At 45.7% G+C, this 18,542-nt stretch overlaps 1 protein-coding gene across 3 annotated transcripts in view; it reads left to right on the top strand.

Annotated features, from left to right (window-relative positions):
* Tgfb2 (transforming growth factor beta 2) overlaps positions 1–18,542 on the top strand; it is an 81,484-nt gene that overhangs the window by 38,619 nt on the left and 24,323 nt on the right. For all 3 annotated transcript variants that reach the window (XM_041635341.1, XM_041635342.1, XM_041635340.1), the window contains one exon: positions 15,000–15,163. In XM_041635341.1, coding sequence (XP_041491275.1) covers positions 15,000–15,163 — 164 coding nt within the window. The remainder of the gene's footprint in view (positions 1–14,999; positions 15,164–18,542) is intronic.

Below are 18,542 nucleotides of genomic sequence, written 5' to 3'. Positions count from 1 at the left end.
AGAAGTCCCAGGTGTGAAGGGCACTGCAGAAAATCAGGAGAGGTAACAAGTGGCTCTGGGCAGTGGAGGCCAGTGCACTCAGGGCAGAATCACGTGGGCAGTCTACAGTACAGAACTAGGTGTACAAGTCAGTCATGTAAGGAGTACTGATTCTGGATCACAGACTTGCATGTTCTACACACAAATGCTAAATCAATTGCTCTGGATGGAACTGTGGAGGCGCCCAGTTCCTCACCTTTCACACGTTTCTGTCATGCTGTTTGGTCTTTAAAAGGGATCTCATGAGACCGTTGCAATGTTACAAGAAGTGGGTGTCTTCTATGATACAACACACATCCCCTGATGCAACGGGGATCCCACTGATTCCAGGGTATAGGTGAACAAGCGGATGAAGTCTCCCTTGTGAAAACCCCCCACCTCCACACCTTCGTGTACCGTTAGCTTTGCCCCAGGTACATTGGTGTGTATACACATTCCACAGTGGCACTCAGGAAACTCTCCGCTCACATTCACCCTAGCCCTTTGGCAAAGTAATGGCCTGTCTTCTGCAAAACACCTTTTTAAAGATGAATTAATAAATCCCATCAAGACATAGAGGTGAGCCATTGATGAAATTAACTAATCTTTTATGCCATCCCATCTACCCAGCTACCTGTGAGGAACCAAGGCTGAGGGGGCTTCTGAAGTTTTGACCCCCATCACAAAGCTTTCTCCAAGCCTCCTAAAGCAGGCAGAATAGCTCCCAAAGTTGCCCCAAAAGGAAACTCATTATTTCTTTTCTTTATTGATTTTATTGAGCTATACATTTTTTTTCTGATCCCCTCCCTACTTCTCCCCTTCCCTTCAACTCTCTCCCAAGGTCCCCATGCACCCAATTTACTCAGGAGATCTTGTCTTTTTATACTTCTCATGTAGATTAGATCCATGTATGTCTCTCTTAGGGTCCTCATTGTTGTCTAGGTTCTCTGGGATTGCGATTTGTAGGCTGTTTTTCTTTGTTTTAAGTTTAAAAACCACTTATGTGTGAGTACATATGATAATTGTCTTTCTGGGTTTGGATTACCTCACTCAATATGATGTTTTCTAGATCCATCCATTTGCCTGCAAAATTCAAGATGTCATTATTTTTCTCTGCTTTGTAGTACTCTATTGAGTAAATGTATCACATTTTTCTTATCCATTCTTTAGTCAAGGGGCATTTAGGTTGTTTCCAAGTTCTGGCTATGACAAACAAAGCTGCTGTGAACATAGTTGAGCACATGTCCTTGTGGCACGATTGAGCATCCTTTGGATATATACCCAAAAGTAGTATTACTGGGTCTTGAGGAAGGTTGTTTTTTAATTTTCTGAGAAATCAACACACTGATATCCAAAGGGGCTGTACCAGCTTGCACTCCCACCAGCAATGCAGGAGTGTTCCCTTTATCCCAAACCTCTCCAGCCTAAAAACATCAGTGTTTTTGATCTTGGCTATTCTTACAGGTGTAAGATGGAATCTCAGAGTTGTTTTGATTTGCATTTCTCTGATGACTAAGAATGTTGAGCATTTCCTTAAGTATCTTTCCGACAGTTCAGATTCCTCTGTTGAGAGTTTCTGTTTAGGTCTGTATCACGTTTTTTTATTGGGTTATTTGTTCTTTTGATGACCAATTTCTTGATTTCTTTGTATATATTGGAGATCAGATCTCTGTCTGATGTGGGATTGGTGAAGATCATTTCCCATTCTGAAGGCTGCCATTTTGTCTTGTTGGGCATGTCCTTTGCTTCACAGAAGCTTTTCAGTTTCAGGAGATCCCATTTATTAATTGGGAAACTCATTTCTTGAGAAGTCTCTTTCCATTCTTACAATCACAGCACTGTCCCACATTGCTGAAGTCTCAAACACATTGGGACTAGTAGAATTAACACTTTGTACTCTCTGGCTGTTGTCTTCACCCAGTTTCCCTTCCCAGAATCCCTCAGAGTGGATTAAAACCTGGACATTCTGTGGCCTCTACCCACGAAGGTAATGAGATTGCAGCTCAGCTGGAGAGCTTGCTCTCGCCTAGTTTGGTAATGAAATCATTGAACATTTGGGGAACGTTGCCATGGGCTGCTCCTTCAGTGAAGACTCTAGGTTTAGATACTCATTTCCTCTCTTATAAATGGCAGCCTGACCTTGAAGCACAGAAAGCTCCTCGGTGCCCAAATGAACAGATTCCTAAAACAAGCATCGCACCCCTGGCTGTGCTCCAGAGTTCCTCCACGGTAGAGTTCATCTGGATTCTTGCAATTCCTATATGCTCCCCTATCTTAATTGCCCATAGCTGTGTCGCCAGGACAAACAGGATGAGGGAAGAGCACACACCCTGTGCACACATCCACAGGCCGTAAGAGTGCTCCATCCTGGAAGCCTGTAGAGTTTTCCATAGGCACCAGGTGGCTATCTATTGAAATGCCAGTATAGACCGTGGGGAACTAACGCTCCTTGCGGCAATTCAGACACCTCAGGTTTCCAGTTCAGACAGAGAGCTACCATTTAGTATGAAGAAAACTCCAAACTAGTCATTCAGCTGCTGGAGCACGTGCATCTGGAAGCTAGTCTCGCTGCTGGTTAGTACAGGTAGAGTATAAAGTGGAATAAAGTGGGTTCCAGAACTTTCCTTGGCCCTGCCCTATTGGCTGTTCTCTCAAGGAGGCATGCAGCTGGCCTGCTGACCTACTTTGAAGCGTGCTGCTGGGTAAATCAGAAGCACCATCATGGTGACAGGTGATAGGGTAGTTTCAGACTTGGAGGCTCTGCCCGGAGTCTAGCACCGGAGCACTCCTGGCCTGGAGAAGGAGGGAGTTACTGCAGATCGAGGTCTGTATGCACTTCTACCCTTTCGTTTTTATCTGTGAATTTAGGTTATGTAGAGAAATAAACAAGACTGTTGTTCTGACTTGATCCCAGGCCCCTGAAACATCATTTAACAAGCCGATTGATTCTCAGGTCCTCTGTGTCCACCTTTGAATTCCTCTGAGTGTATTCTTTTGCAAAATCAGCTTCAGCAAATTAAACCCAGGCGAGATAGTGATAAATGACAAATCCTGCATCAGTAGACACCTCGAGCGTCAGTGTAGGTGGACGTTGTCTTGGCCAGGTGTGGGGGCCACACCTTTAATTCCAACCCTTGTGAAACTGACAGATGGGTGCATTCCAAGCCAGCCTGATCTACATAGCAGGCTCCAGACTAGCCAGGACTATTCAGTGAGACTCTGTATAAAAAAAAAAATTAAAAAAAAATAAAGTATCCACACTATGAGAGAGGGGTGTCTGGGGGAAACAGTATAAGTTCAGGGCAGCTAACAGTCCTCTACTGGGCCTCTCCAATTATGTTCAGGCTAAGGGAGTAAGTTTAAGATCGAAGCAGAAGGAACAAGCAGGAAAGTGAATATGAAAAACGGTGAAAGGACATGGGGGTTGCTTGTGCAGAAAAGGCACAGTGAGGGGGAAGGCATGAAACTGGCCTCAGAATTCTGAAACAGGGCTGAGGGAATCGGGAGCCTTTGTCTTCGGGATCAGACCTGCGCCTTCCCCGGAGCCCTGGGCTTGGCCTCTAACTGGGAAGAACATTTGTACAGTGGGAGCTTCCAGAGGCAGCCCCGTGCTGAGCCTGAGTTCTGAGGGTCTTGTCTTTGACAGTCAGAGAGGTTGGACATCACTAACACTGAGCACCCTTGCCGGACACAAACCATTTCTCCACACACACTCACGTGACACCAAAGGTCTCAGAGATAGAGCATCACAGTTCTTGCTTTCCTTCCATCACCTGGGTAAGCAGGATCCTCTAATCCTTGTTCTCTGCCACGCCATGGCTTTAAGATGTTCCTAATAACAGCCCATGCCACTTGGTTCAGTTGGTAAATAGCTTGCAATTCTAGCAGGGTGTGCCCTGCCACTTGTTAACTTTATTTAGCTTTAAGGCAGAGCAGAGCCTCAGCACAGTGTCTTAGAGTAACTAAGTGACTGCCTTTCCAAAAAAGAAAAAGAAAAAAGAAAAGAAACAGGCCATATGCAAGAAGGATAAAGTAAACACGAAGAACCCACACTGGCTGTGCTGCTTCATGTTTTGTCAACTTGATTCAAACTAGGGTCAGCAGGAGAAAAGAGCTTCAGTTGAGAAGATAGCATCTGACTGGCCTGTAGGCAAGTCTGGGGACATTTTTCTAGATAAAAGATTTATGTGGGAGGAAGCAGCCCCCTTGGGCGGTGTCGTCCCTGGGCAGGTGGTCCTGAGGAGTATAGAAAAGGTGGCTGAACAGGAGCCTGAGAAGCAAGCAGCAAGCGGCATGCCTCCATGTTTCTGCTTCAGTTCCTGCCCTGACTTCCCTTCATGATGGGCTGTGACCTGGGAGCTGGACGCTGACAGAAACCTGGTCCGCCTTAACTTGTTTTCGGCATGGTGTTTTATCACCTCAATAGAAAGCAAACTAGGACCCTGGCTGTTAGGTGTTTTTGTGTGTTTGTTTGCTTGCTTGTTTTTAAGATCTGGGCAATATTTGTAGGCTAGTAAGGAGCTGCTCTGCCTGTGATATGTGGCAAAAGTGATGTGTGATGGCTGTGAGCTCCAAGAACGTGCATTGCACTAGCCGAAAGAATGCCAGTCTTTATTTATCTGTGTTGTTTGCAGCACAGAAACGTGAGATTGCCCTGTAAAAAGATCTTAATCCCTCAGGTTCTCGATCTGTAAAGAGAAAAAAGAATGGAATATGGTTCTTATTTGGACTTGCTTGGAGCCATTGCTAGTCTCTGGGGTACTCATATAGACAATGATGTTGTGGGGTCTCAACCTCTTTAGATGCCATTGGTTGTTCAAAAGGGTGACTGGTATGGGTTGTCTCCTAGACAACAGAGCAAGATGCACAGCTGTTTTATCTATCTATCTATCTATCTATCTATCTATCTATCTATCTATCCATCCATCCATGTGTGGTTGTTTTGCCTGGTGTGTGTGTGTGTGTGTGTGTGTGTGTGTGTGTGTGTGTGTACTATGTTCATGCAGTACCCATGAAGGGCAGAAGAGGAAATCAGATCCCTGGGAACTGGAGTTGCACTCAGCTGTGAGCCACACGTGGGTGCTGGGAATTGAACTCAGGTCCTACGCAAGAGCAAAGGCTAGTGCTCTTCACCCTTGAGTCATCTCTTCAGCTCCCAAAAGCATAGCTTAAAGGGAAGAAAGAGAGCAGAGAAAGAGAATGGAACAAAAGAGAGAGGGAGAGAGAGGCAGGAAGGGAGAGATGAAGAGAAAAGAAATGGGGGAAAAGAAAAGAGAGGGAAAGAAAGGAGGGAAGAAGAAAGGGAGATGTGGATGAAGGAAGAACTGAGGAAGGAAGGGAAAAAGATTTACATATTGTGAAGAATGAGATTGCCCCATGTAAAACTGATTCCAAACGTTTGATCCCAGTCCTCAGCTGAATAATGGTAGCCCTATGCACACAGTCTTAGCAGTTGGGAGGCTGAGGCAGCAGGCTCACAAGTTCAAAGCTGGCCTGGGACACATAGCTAGGTCCTATCTTAAAAAATAATAATAATAATAATAAAAAGCAAACAGACAAGAAGTAACCTATCCCAAGAGCCAGGGCAGCCTGCCGCTGGAAGGTTATGGTGGGAGGATATGAAACCTCCACCACCTAGCTGTTCGAATGTGGGTGCAGCCATGTTCTTTCCATGATTATCTTCTCCAGATTGTTTCTGAGTTAGCCAGTAGCCTTTTGCAGACACTGTTGGCCTGCTTTTTAGTTCCCAGAGCTTTTACTGTGAAGCCTAGAAACTCCCAGCCAGCCAGAGGTGGCTGAGAAGCCTGGAACTGTAAGGGCCATGGGTGTCTCCAAAGAGGTGGGGTTTATGGGGCTAATGGAAACTTTGGGATAGAAAGTAGAAACTCCATGTCTGTCACAGTGCAAGAAAAACCAAACACCATGGGCCAGCATCACTGTTATTTTACTTTTACATTTTTTTTTTCCACTGTGTAAGAAGGGGCCCAAACACTCCTGCTGACAGTATGCCTGGTCTCAAATAGCAGCTTGATGAAGGCCAAGTCACACAAGCTGATGCTGGCACAATTAGGCTCCCCACTGCCAGCGGCGTGTCAAGTCTGACACCGTTCCCCTCTCGGAGACTCTGCTGTAAATTACAGATGCTGTGGCGCCCTGTTACATTTAATAGGTGGGATGGCCGGAGAGAAAATCAGAAACCACGGCCGATGTGCTGTTTATTCCTCAGTCATTTTACGTTAAATTGCTATGACTTGAATGTCAGCAGGGTTGGGATGTGGTAGTGAAACTGGATCTATAGCCAGTGTGCCAAGACAAATTTCAGAAAACCCCAAAACACAATTGTCTTGGTTTCTTGCTGGCTGCGCCCATGCACACACAAATAGGAGCTGATTTATTGCCCTCCAACCGTTGGGTGGGTTAACTGTCTTGTTGCATTCTGGGGGGCTGTCTAATAAACCCCCACACTACTTCCCCGCACACACAGGATGTCAGGAATGAGGGACCATTATACTCATTAACCATGTCACAAGTCCCTGCCAATCACCGCCTTGCTGCAGGGTGGTGGAGTCTGTCATGGGAAAGGAAACGAAAATTCTCTTCTGCTCACTGGAAGGTTCCAGCGGGGTGGTGTGTAGATGCTGCTGGGGTCTGGGCACGCATGGTAGGAGTCCACAAACCAGGAGCCATACTGGAGTTAGCGAGGCCCCTCTCCCTGGGGATAGTTGCAGTGTTCCACCTCAGTTCCTCCAACCAGTGCGTGGGGGCGGGAGGGTGGTCTGTTAGGGAGTGAAGGTGTAGATCCTGGCATCATACTTCCTCAGGCTGACCTTTAGTGATGGGAACCAGTTTCTTTGTGCTCTCCTTGCATGAGCCCGTCAAATGCCAGCACTGGTAATGGGTGGTGTTCATGCTGTCCACTCTGGGGATCTCTTCTCACAAAAGGCAGAGTGTAGAATTAACCTCCTTTCGACTGAAAGTACTACCTCAGCTTGACGTTAGCAAAAGCTCTTCGACTTTCCTCACACCCCTTTGTCTCTGAAGTGGGATGATCTTCTCTGCAGGGAATGCAGCATGGTGAGTCCCTTCTTTTTATTAGAAGGAGGGGTGAGATGGGCACACTTTACTCATCCCTACCTAGTTCATGAATTGAGGAGCTGGAAGGGAAGGCTGGTCAAATTCAATGTGATCAGACCGGCGTAGTCTACGGCAAGAGTTCTCCAGGGCGACTATGAGAAGAATTGCCTGTCATTCAGCCAGTAGGTCTAGGATACTGATCAAACCCCCGAGTTGAGTGTGCATTCTCTCACAGTGGGATTCAGAGGACAAAAACAATGTAGAGGCCAATAAAATGAGAATGGTGTGAAGGGCCACCAGATTTGGTATACCAGATGTCTGCAAGGACGTGGATTCTTCCAGCAGCATTGGAACTTAATATTCTGGAAGACAGATAAAATTCTTTACACATTAATGGGGTTGGGAACATGGCTCAGAGGAAAAAAGCACTTGTCATGTAAAAGTGAAGACTTGAGTTCAGGTCCTCAGCAATCATGTAAATGCTTAGTAGGCACGCTTGTGATCTCATCACGTAATACACAGAGTCGGGGATCCCTGGCCCAAGCTGGGTAGACTAGCTGAATCCAAAAGTTCTGAGTTCGGTAAGAAATCCTGCCTCAGTGCATAAGGTATAAGTGTATAATGTGAATTCCAGAGGAAAACACACAAGGTCAGCTTCTGGCATTCACATGTGTATATATGTGCAGATATATACAAACATCCATCCATGCATGTATATACTACACATACATGTGCACACACACACACACACAAACACACACCCGCACAGCAAACAGCAGTCTTATAGATTGAGCCTAACTGTGACTCCCTTGATCTACAGAAAGGTCCTTTCCAGCTCATGGAGTGTTTGAAACCCCTGAGGGATTTGAAGCCCCTCAGTCCTCTCCTCTCTAGTCTAAGCATCTCAGCTTCCCTCAGCAGTCCTCCGTCCTGGTTGTGTGTGTGTTAGAACAACCCAAGGACTCTAGGAGAGTCCGTCCTGATCCAGTTCCCAAGACTTTGGGGGGCTTAGATACCCAGGCATCATTGCCTTCAAAGTTCCTCCAGACTAATGGTGAACAACTCACAGGGGGCTTTTATTGTTTTTGTCTGAAGACGTTTAGAGATCTTGTATTGCTGTAATCTCCTATTTCTTCAGTATTTTTAAAATATGTGTAATGCCTTATTAAAAGTTAGGTGCTCCTTGTACATCTGTTTTTATTTTTGACCTTTTTTCCCCTTCTGTCCTTTATGTCAATGGTTCTCAAAATACAAGGTACAAGAATCACCCAAGAAACAGCGAACACTGACCATTGTCCCTAGTCGCAGAGAACTCATGGCGTTGTGGTAGCCCATCACTGTGATCCAACCATGCTGTGCTCCCCACTTAGGGATCTCAATTCCAAGAGAGCAGACCCTCGCCTACCCTGCAGGAAAGGTTTTCAGGATGAGTCAAAATGTAGTGAAGTAAGCAAGTCTACTAAGACAAGACAAGAGATAGTGCACACCTCAGACTTAAGGACGGATATCTGGGGGAGGGCGGGGAGACTTAAGGTCAGATATCTATAGGGGGAGACTTAAGGAAAGGTCAAGATACGCACGCTGGCTTCCTGAAAGACTCACTTTTTGCTGGCACTACAATGATTGTATAATTTTAAGTCACATCGCTCAAACAGTGTAATTTTCAACAAAATTTAAAGATTACACGGTTTAACAATTAACTAAGAATATATGAGCTGGTTTATGTATTTATCTTATCTTAAAGAATTTCCTTTGGCAGATGAAACTGTAAACTGGTTTTATGAGGTGTGTTGTTTAGATTTAATGAGAGGGGAATGTTTGACAGTTAAGCTTGAGGCCACAAACCTTCTGGCCTAGGAGACTGGTTTTAATGTCTTCGCTAGAGATGCCTCTGTGGGCAGTTTAAGTTTTATCAGCTGTGCACATGTTTTTCAACTCTCAGCCAACAGGAAACCCAAGCAAGATCCCAGGCTGAGGGATTTCTTTCCCTTCCCATGTTTTCCTAATCTTCCCTACCCCGGGAGTTCCATCTCCACTCCTGTCAGAAGGCACCTGCATGGATTTGGAAGTCTCTTAGGACTTTAGGAGGGAGTTCATCTTGGATTTGAAGTGCAGACAGCTTATGGCTCCTTCAGGGAGGAGAACACACAAAGCCTCCCCAGACCACTAGCAATCCCTTGGAAACCCACACCAAAGTGAAACTCTGCTTCACTTTGACCCACTGACCTTTCTTGCTTATCTTGGAAATTCCCAAAAGACAAAGACTGCTGGGTTCCCCTTAGGTAGCTGCTACTGTTGAACACCAGAACACCACACCAAGAGCCTCTCCTGGTCCTTAATGATCTTCTTGTTTCACAGCACTGGTTTGACCACTTAGAAATCAGTCGGTGTGACAGTAGTTGTATCAGCAGGAAGGGGAGGGTTTCTCAGACCCCCCACCTCAATGACTGCCATTTGTCTCAGGTCCCAGGCTCAATGCTGTGGGCCCAGAACCTCACTTTGAGAACCCATGTTTTAACAAATACAGCAAATACCTGTAGATTCTTGACCCAAGAGTTTGACAGGTCCTTTGTCCTTTCCTTATCAATTTTGTGGTGTATCTAACTGAATTAGGGCACAAACACCAGATCGCTGATTCTCAACCTTTCTAATGCTTGCGGCTGTTTAACAAAGTTCCTTGTGTTGTGGTGACCCCCCCCCCCCAAACATATATTATTTTCGTTACTACTTCATAACCATAATTTTGCTACTGTTATGAATCATAACGTAAATATCTGTGTTTTCCGATGGTTTTAGATGACCCCTGTGAAAGGGTCATTCAGCCCTGGGGTTACAATCCACAGGTTGAGAACCACCCCACTTAACTATGATTAAAGTCTTACCTGGCTTAAGGGCTAAGGTCTAGATATTCTGGGGTATTTGTTACAGTTTCTATTTCTTTGTTCTTTTTCAGGACACCTATGTTCACCTTGGTTTCTTTGTAGGATGTTTATGGTGGTTGTTGGTATTGCTGTTTGTTTTTTTTGTCTTCCTATGTATCCCTGGCTAGCTTAGAATTAGAACACTACTTGTATAGTCTAGCTGGCTTCACCCATGAGTCTTCCCACCTCAGCCTCCAAATGCTGAGATTATGAGCAAGTGCTATTACACCTGGCCTTTTTTTTTTTTGGCGGGGGGACACCTCATTTGAACATTCTGGGTGAGCGTGGGAAGACAGAATCATCTGGTCACCCCTTGGAGTGACCAGGACTTTCAGTACCGCAAGTGGAAGATGGTGGGAACCGTGAAGACTCTGGTGACTAGCTCCTCCCCAAAAAGGGGACAGGAATTAGAAGACACAGAGCCCTTTATACAGTGCCCTGGGACATGCTGCTGTTTTTGTTCCTTCTCTTTGCCTCTAATGAATTCTGTCAGGCAGCAAGAGCTTCCCTCCCGGGCGCATTTACAAAGGCCCAATGGCCACTTGGCATCTTTGCAAGGGACCTGGGTAGAGATGTGTGCAGGATCCAGGGTTCCAACTTCCCTTCTGCTTGCTCGTGTGACCCTAGCAGCACCATTCACTATCTCTTTGCCTGGCTGTACAGATGAAGAGACAAGCTCAGAAAAGCCGGATCGTGTCCTTGCTGCCCATTCAGCCAAGCTCTGCTTGACTTGCTATTAGAACTGAGATCCCCACTGAGGTCTTTCCTGCCCCAAGAGCTTCTTGTTCTGTGTGGCTGTAGCGGGGATAGGGAAGCAAGGCAGAGGATCTTTTTCAAAGGGAAACCATGGGGTCTCCTGCACAAACAGAAAAAAAGAGGGGCTGCAGGAAATTCTAGAACAGCTGGGGAAATAGCTCAGTTGTGGAGCAATTGTGTAATATGCACGAGGCCCTGCGTTAGATCACTAGGATCACCGGGAAGAAAGCACCAGGAAAGAAGAAAGGACACAGACAGGAAGGAAAGAAGGAAAGAAATAGCACCTACCTGCCACTGATGCCCTACCAAGCTAGCATATTCATCTCATAAATCTGTCGCTCTATCCCAAAATATGGTAAACTCCACAGTGGCCTGGGCTTGGTACCTAGAGCAGGCCGAGGTGTGGTCCTGCTGAGTGTTCCTCTCATCGCATCATAGCACGGCCAGCAGTGATGTAAGAGTTGCCACCATGAAATGGCTTGGGTTGTGCACCTAACCCCTTCTAGGTGTAGAGAATAACAGTGGTCACTAGGTGATCTAAGAACACTGAATGAGGATGGGGCCACCAGAGAGCGAAAAGCAGAGGCAAAGAATTCTGGAAAGATTGTCAGTGCATGAGCTGATGTTCCAAGCCTCATACCCCATTGTCAGGTAGGACTTTTCTCACAAAACATGAATAAAAAGTTAAGGATTTCAAGATGCCACTGTAGCACATTCAGCTGGAGTGTGGTACCTTTCCAAGCACAGGGATCCTGTGTGTATGCTCTGGTCACATGCTCCTGGGCTAGGAAGAAATAAATAACTGTAAATAAAAGACACCCGAGAAGGTGCTTATAGAGAGAGAATACAATATACATGATAAATTAGATATTTGGAACAGACTGAAATCAGTCTGTAGTATTTATAAAGTAGTATGTGATTAAGTGCTACATTTAGCTTTCTGTATATACTTTGCAAAATTATCAAAGAGTTAAATCCCTGTCCCCCAGCTCTCCAATTTCTCAAATTTGGTTTAGCAAAGATGTATAGTCAGAGCAAGATGAAGGGGAGATCGCTCAATCCGTGACATATGGACTCTTCGAAGCACACGGTTTCCTCTGAGTGCAAGGCACATGGGAAACCAACAGAGTCAGCGGCTGGTGTGAAATCCAAACAGTTGGAGGAAAATCAGTTTGCCTGAGTTGGAAACGTGGGTCGGAAATGGAGAGGGGGAGTAGGCAAGGCTGTCGGTGTGGGTAAACTGATGCTGTTGAAGCAAGAAGCAAGAGTACCTGGCCTGGCAAGAGGATGGAAACTGGGGTTGGAATTACCAGAGGATCATAGCAAGAACCCATCCCAGAGTGGGAGGCAGAGCAAACAGCTCGTTCCTCCTCCAAAGCTAAGCGGGTGTTTCGGGGCTGCTCAAGCCCTTAGACCTCTACCCCGCTGCTGAAGGAGTGAGCTTACCTTGTTCTGGTTCTGGTTGGTGGAGCAGTTTATAGCTATATTTCCCCCAAATGAGAGGACATTTGGCAAACTGCTCGAGTCCCTCACCCAGGTCAGGGGACTTGTGATCAGTAAGCAAATGACAGTAGGGACGGCTGCGATGCTCCCTTAAAAGTGGTGGTTCCTGGGTCAGCAACTTTTATTGAGTTCTTTGATCACACCCTCCTCCAGGCCTGGTTGCTTCTCTTGGTTCCAAGACCTGACCAGAGATGCTGGTCGGAAGTGCTCAGCTAGCCTTCCGCCTTGCACATTAAACTGCTTTTATTTACAAACCAGGGACCTCAATGCAGGTTGGCATTATCAGCCGGTTGAAATATAGGCTGCTAAATGATTCTGTGAGCCAGCAGAAAGGACCGTTTTGCCTGGGACGCAGGGAACACAGTCGAGGGACCGCACTTAGCCATCAAGCGACTCTTGTAAATATTTGCCGAAGCTCCGTCGGAGCTCTAAAGCCTGGGACAGGATCATTTGGAGATTGCTTAGAAGAAGTAGAAACAAAATTGACCTCACGGGCTGAGGCAGCCATAAAAAGGAAGCGCGTGTATATGGGCAGGAGACCAGAAAGGGGAAAAAATTGTTCAAAGTTTAATAAACACAAAAGAGAATAAAAATAAATCTGGAAAGCACTTATTTACAAACTCGATGAAGGAGAGGATTGTGGCAGAGGGGTGTGAAAGATAGCTGCTTTGTGGAAGTCGAATGGGTCCAGAGGGGCTGCATGGCTAGAAGAGGGGAGAAAAGAAGATGTTTACACTGGCTAATGGCAGGAAACACACAAAATTGGTCTTTCTCTTCCAGGATGTGCTTTCAAAGGATGTTTGAAGCCTCTGCTGTCTAACATAGAGGATAAGCAAAGATGAATGTGGCCATGTCTCCTGTAGAAGGTTCTGGCCAAGATGGTGTGGAAAACCAGGAAGCCTGGCTTGAGCGTTCTGCCTGGCAGGCTCTACCAGGGCAACAGAGCTGTTTTCAGCTGGGCTACTTAGCATGGGGATAGGAATCATGATTGCTGGGATGGTTCTATTCCAAGCAAAGAAAAAGATGATGTTGTCTCAGCAGCTGCCTTACAGAATTGCTATGCTAGAGGACTCCAAAGACTCTCCTGCTGCTCTGAAGGCTTCCACCATCTCTTCCACAGAGGGCCATCTCAGTGTCTCAGTGAATGCCTTCATTTCTCCAAAGCCGGCTTATTTTGGATTGGTGGGGCTGTTTGTTTGTTTGTTTCTGAGAGTTCTGGTTTGCCAGCTACAAAGCCTGAATTCATGGGGCAAATGACTTGGAATTCATAAAGCCTGAATTCCCAGTCTCAAGGACATGGGGAGAGATAAGAAAAGGCACCTACAAGGCGAAAACTGCAGACCCCCTAAAGATGAGGAACTTGGGTTTGTTTCCAGTGGCCCTCGGGCTCCGGTATAATTGTCACAGACTCATGAGACATATTTATATCTGCTTCAAGATCGGCACGGAGACTTCTTTAATAAGTTAGTGTTGCCAATAGCCCGATACCTGACTCATTCAAGGCCCCATTGATGATCAACTATGCAAACAGATCTCTGGGGAACTCCTGGCATTTAGAACCCTGCCCTGACTATGTAGCATTTGGGAGGGGGGGAGGGGGATTCCTTACAGGTAATCTCTACCTTCCAGATTTTTAAAATTTCACAGGGGAAAGCAAAACAAACAAACACAAGACAGAAACAGTCAGCATATTCAAAGAGAAATATCAAGTGTGAATGATTACATTGTAATAAGTCCTTGTGAGCATACAAAGGCAAAATGAAGTAGCGCTTCTAGATTAGAGGGAATACTGTGGGATGGGGAAGGTCAATCCACAGGAAAATTTTGGAAGGTTATAGAAACATACCCAAAATCCAATGGCCTGTTGTCCCAGTGTTGGTGCTCAATGAATGTTGGAGGTGACATCAGCGAGGCAGGACAATCTTAGGGTAACCTCACTTTCATATTCAAAAGCAACAGTAACAGAATTCTAAGCAATGATCTTGAAATTACTGTGTACAACCACAAATGCTGTCTTCCACAAGGCTCCAAAATAAAAAAAAAAAAAAATTGATGCTTTCTTCTTCTTTCATAGCAAGGATCACCTTCCACCTACCTGCTGATTATGTTACCCCCCCCCACACACACACACCCCAGAATTTGAGGGCTGGACCAGGTGTGGGTAGCTTGTGGATCTATTTTTACTTTTCAGATTGCCTTATCATAACTTGGTCATATGCGCGAAAACTCAAGCTTTGAAAGTAAGAAACAACTCAGTCCATGAGGCTGAATAGGAGTGGAGTATTTGGAGCCAAACTTTCAAGGAAAAAAAACACATGGGCAGAAGGCTTGCTATTTAGGAGCGATTTTCTTGGCATATCTGATTAAAGTGTATGCAAGCCCAGCAGCTCTCTCCAGCCATCAACTGTCACGAACTTGTTCCAGTCCTTAACCATCTAGGGCTTTCCGCTGGTCCGTCAACCTTCAAAAGACAGGGTTAACTGCCTGCTTTCAGACGTGGTTGGAAATGGTTTGTTAATCGTTCTTAATCTGCTTCTCTGGAACTAAACACACATGTTGATTTTCGTTTTGTTCCTGGTTAAATTGTTAATGGTATTAAATTGGCCATTGGAAATGAAATTCCGTAGACATTTCCCACATGGCTCCCTGGGACTATCTCACACTGTGGTCTTTCTCGAGAGCACGATGGGTTTAATCTTTCTCAACCGTTGCCCTAACATTTTACAGATGCCATCCCGCCCACTTTCTACAGACCCTACTTCAGAATTGTCCGCTTTGATGTCTCGACAATGGAGAAGAATGCTTCTAATCTGGTGAAGGCAGAATTCAGGGTCTTTCGTTTGCAGAACCCCAAAGCCCGAGTGGCTGAACAACGGATCGAACTGTATCAGGTAACCTTTGTTTGGGCTGCATGGTGGCTGGAATACTGCCTACTGCCGGACTGTCTTCTGCACACCTATAACATGAGTCATGCTCATTCATAGTCTTACTGGAACAGCAGGTCCCTCATTGCTCAGCCAGAAAGAGACATAGAAGGGAGCGCCAACTACGTATCATCCCTCAATGGTGTAAGGACTAGAGTACCCATCTCGGGAGACTTTAGTCCACAGGGCAGCTAACCAGGGCTCTCCCTCCCCCTCCCCCCCCGTCTCCTTTACATCTCTTTCATCTTTCCCTTGTCTTCTTCCCTTCTGCCTCTGCCATTCTTTCCCATATCCTATTCGCTATAAGTCTTGTCTCTCGCCTCACTGCTTGCTTTCCCTCTGACAAGCTGATCCCCTAGTGTACTGCCATCTAGCCCACGTGTGTACGTGCTGTTCTGCATTCTGCCAGCCTCCCTGACGTCTGCCCTCTCATCTTGTCAGGGAGCTGCTGGGCATCTGATTGAAACACAGATGAGGGACGGGGCCCCTGAAATTTCAGACACCTACTCTGAATCTGGTGACTCAGGCGAAGTGTGTGGGGCCGAGGTTCGAGTGAGCTAGGAGCTATGAGACATGCAGACGCTCCTTCCTGACCTGGCCCATTTTAAGGAGGTCCCTAGGTTATCTGTATGCATTATGAAGCTGTTTGTTCGAACCTGGCATCTGGTGGGGAAGGCAGATGTGCAAACTCACAGTTAAAGACATCATGCCGTGTGAACAGCATGTGCTGTGAACAGCATGTGTAGAGGGCAGAGGCTGGGAACTCCCCGCAAGGAGCTGGGTGCTCACATAGGCTTCCAAAACCATCTTAAAGTGTATTAAAACAAGGTGAGGGGTCATTCGGAGTAGCAGCATTGTAGGGACGGGCATTTCAATTCAGTTTATATTATTGATTTCGTTGGGAATCAGGCTCAGTGCCTTGTGTATGTTGGGCAAGTACTCTCCCACTAAGCTAAACTGTCAGATGCTTGGTGAGCTTATTGCATGTACCCAGGATAGGTGTTCCGGTAAGGAAAAACCAGGAGAAGGTGACCTCCAGGCACAGTAGAGACCTAACAGAGAGGCGGAAGGAGTTTAAGAACAGATCCCTCCTTAGGGTTTAGCAGTGTGGTTCACAGGTGAGTTTACTTGAAGAAAGAAAGCAATTGATATCTAGATGGCAAAGATCTCATCTTCCTGGGTTTTAATTATTTGGAAAATCGGATAATCAAGATGAGGATTTTTCCTCATATTCATTATGAAAGTGGGAAATTACTGTACTTGGACGTGCTGCCGTCTGTGAGTTCATGAGGATGTATAAACAGCTCTTAAGGAGGGCTCAGGAACTAGCTGTGGAGTGGGCAGGCAGAGCGTTTTCTTATTTGCTAGGCTGGACCCTATTGTTAGAATGGGTGTTTGAGTCTTCACATGTGTTCTGAGAGCTCACTTTGCGCAGCTCAAGTCTTGTAGACATTACTGAGCCAGCCCAGCGTTGGAACAGGGCATGTCTGTGTCTGTGTCGGAACAGGGCATGTCTGTGTCTGTGCTCCCACCTGTACTGTGGCCACTTCCGCAGAAGTGAGTCATGTGACTCCTCTGGACTGTGCTCTTGCCCTGTTTGGTATTATTTCTGCCTTCTTCTTTCTCCACCTTAGAGAGAAAGATGCTAATTTGAATTTCAGATTTGTAGTTGGTTGTTCCTTTTACTCTTTACGCAAATCCCAAATAAATCACATGGAGGCTTATTCTTATGAATGCCTGGCTTTAACTTGGCTTGTTTCTAATTAATTTAAGTTAATTGATAACTTAAATTATCCCATCTATCTTTTGCCTCTGGCCTTTTATCTTTCTCTATTTCTGTATACCTTTCTTTACCTCTGTCTGTCTAGCTTGCTGTGTAACTGGGTGGCTGGCCCTTGGAGTCTTCCTCTCCTCCTCTTTCTTTTGCTCCTAGATCTCCTCCCAGATTTCTCCTTCTATTTATTCTCTCAGCCTGTCAGCCCCATCTAGCCTTTTTCCTGCCTAGCTATTGGCCTCTCAGCTCTTTATTAGACCAATCAAATGTTGTAGACAGGCAAAGGCACACAGCTTCACAGAGTTAAACAAATGCAACATGAAAGAATGAAACACTTCTTTGCATCATTAAACAAATATTCTACAGCCTAAACAAATGTAACACATCCTTAACTAATATTCCACAACAGAGATTAAGTGACAAGTCAGAGTCACAAGGGTAGAAGCAGCTGGCGTGACACAGGAATCTGGTTCTGACTCTCAAGACTCCTGGTCTTTTCTATTCTGCTCATGGCAAATCCTAAAGATTTGTTCTTTCCCTTGTGTCCTGGCTGGGTTATTTGGGTTGTTTGCTTTGATTTTGTCAACTTGACACAAGTTGGAATTATCTGAGAAGAGGGGACACAACTGAGAAAATGCCCCTGTAAGATTGGCCTATGGGAAGCCCGTGGGGTGTTCTCTTACTTAGTGATGGGTGTGGGTGGTACCACCTCCTGATCATGTAGTCCTGGATGGTATAAGGAAGCAGACTGAGCAAGTCATGGAAAACAAGCCAGTAAGTAATGTTCCCCTATGGCCTCTGCTTCAGTTCCTGTCTCCAGGTTCTTGAGTTTCTCCCTAGGTTCCCCTCAATTGAGTGTGACCTAGAAGTGTAAGATGAAATAAACCCTTTCCTCCTCCAAGTTCCTTTTGGTCATGGTCTCTATCACAGTGAAAGAAATCAAACTGATACATCTGGAGAGCTAGAAGGGGAAGAACAAACAAACAAGGAAAACCGGTCTAGAGGGTAGAGTGAGCATCGGGAGATCAGCAAATACTGGAGTCTGTGAAAAGCAGCCAGCTTGCTAAAGGCATCAGATGCATTTCCATGTGACCCAAGGAAACAAATAAATTTATACTCCTAGCATCTCTTTTCTTCCTTAATTTTTTTTTTCAGTTACATCACTCTGATGTTCTGCTGTGCTGAGGATGGAATCCTGGACCATTCTCTTTGATGCTGTTCAGCCACTTGACGTTGTGCTCTTTAATGTCTTGTTGCCTGCAGTAGAAGCTGCGGAGCTATTTTCTGGTCCCCAGGCCTCATGCTTTGAAGAATAGCTTCTGCCAACGGGCTTGCTGAGGACTTCTTTTTCTCTCTGGCCACCCTCTGACTTCTGCTTCTGGACCCTTTACGGGAAGCCCCATTTTTTGTTGTTTTCATCCACTTTAGTTGTTACTGGGGTGGAGAGGGCGGTGGTGTCTTTGCAGCCTTTGGTCATATAATTTCTAGCCAAGCACAGCCCCTGATGTTTATGACAATGGCCTTGAGCTGCAGCAATGAGACTAACTAACAGGAACAGAATTGAACACATAT

The sequence above is a fragment of the Microtus oregoni genome, unplaced genomic scaffold (assembly GCF_018167655.1).
Source record: "Microtus oregoni isolate MIOR12 unplaced genomic scaffold, Mior012 000047F_ref0000412, whole genome shotgun sequence".
In the NCBI taxonomy this organism is placed as follows: domain Eukaryota; kingdom Metazoa; phylum Chordata; class Mammalia; order Rodentia; family Cricetidae; genus Microtus; species Microtus oregoni.
The sequence above is the reverse complement of the archived record's forward strand: the minus strand, read 5'-3'. Positions and strand labels throughout refer to the sequence as shown.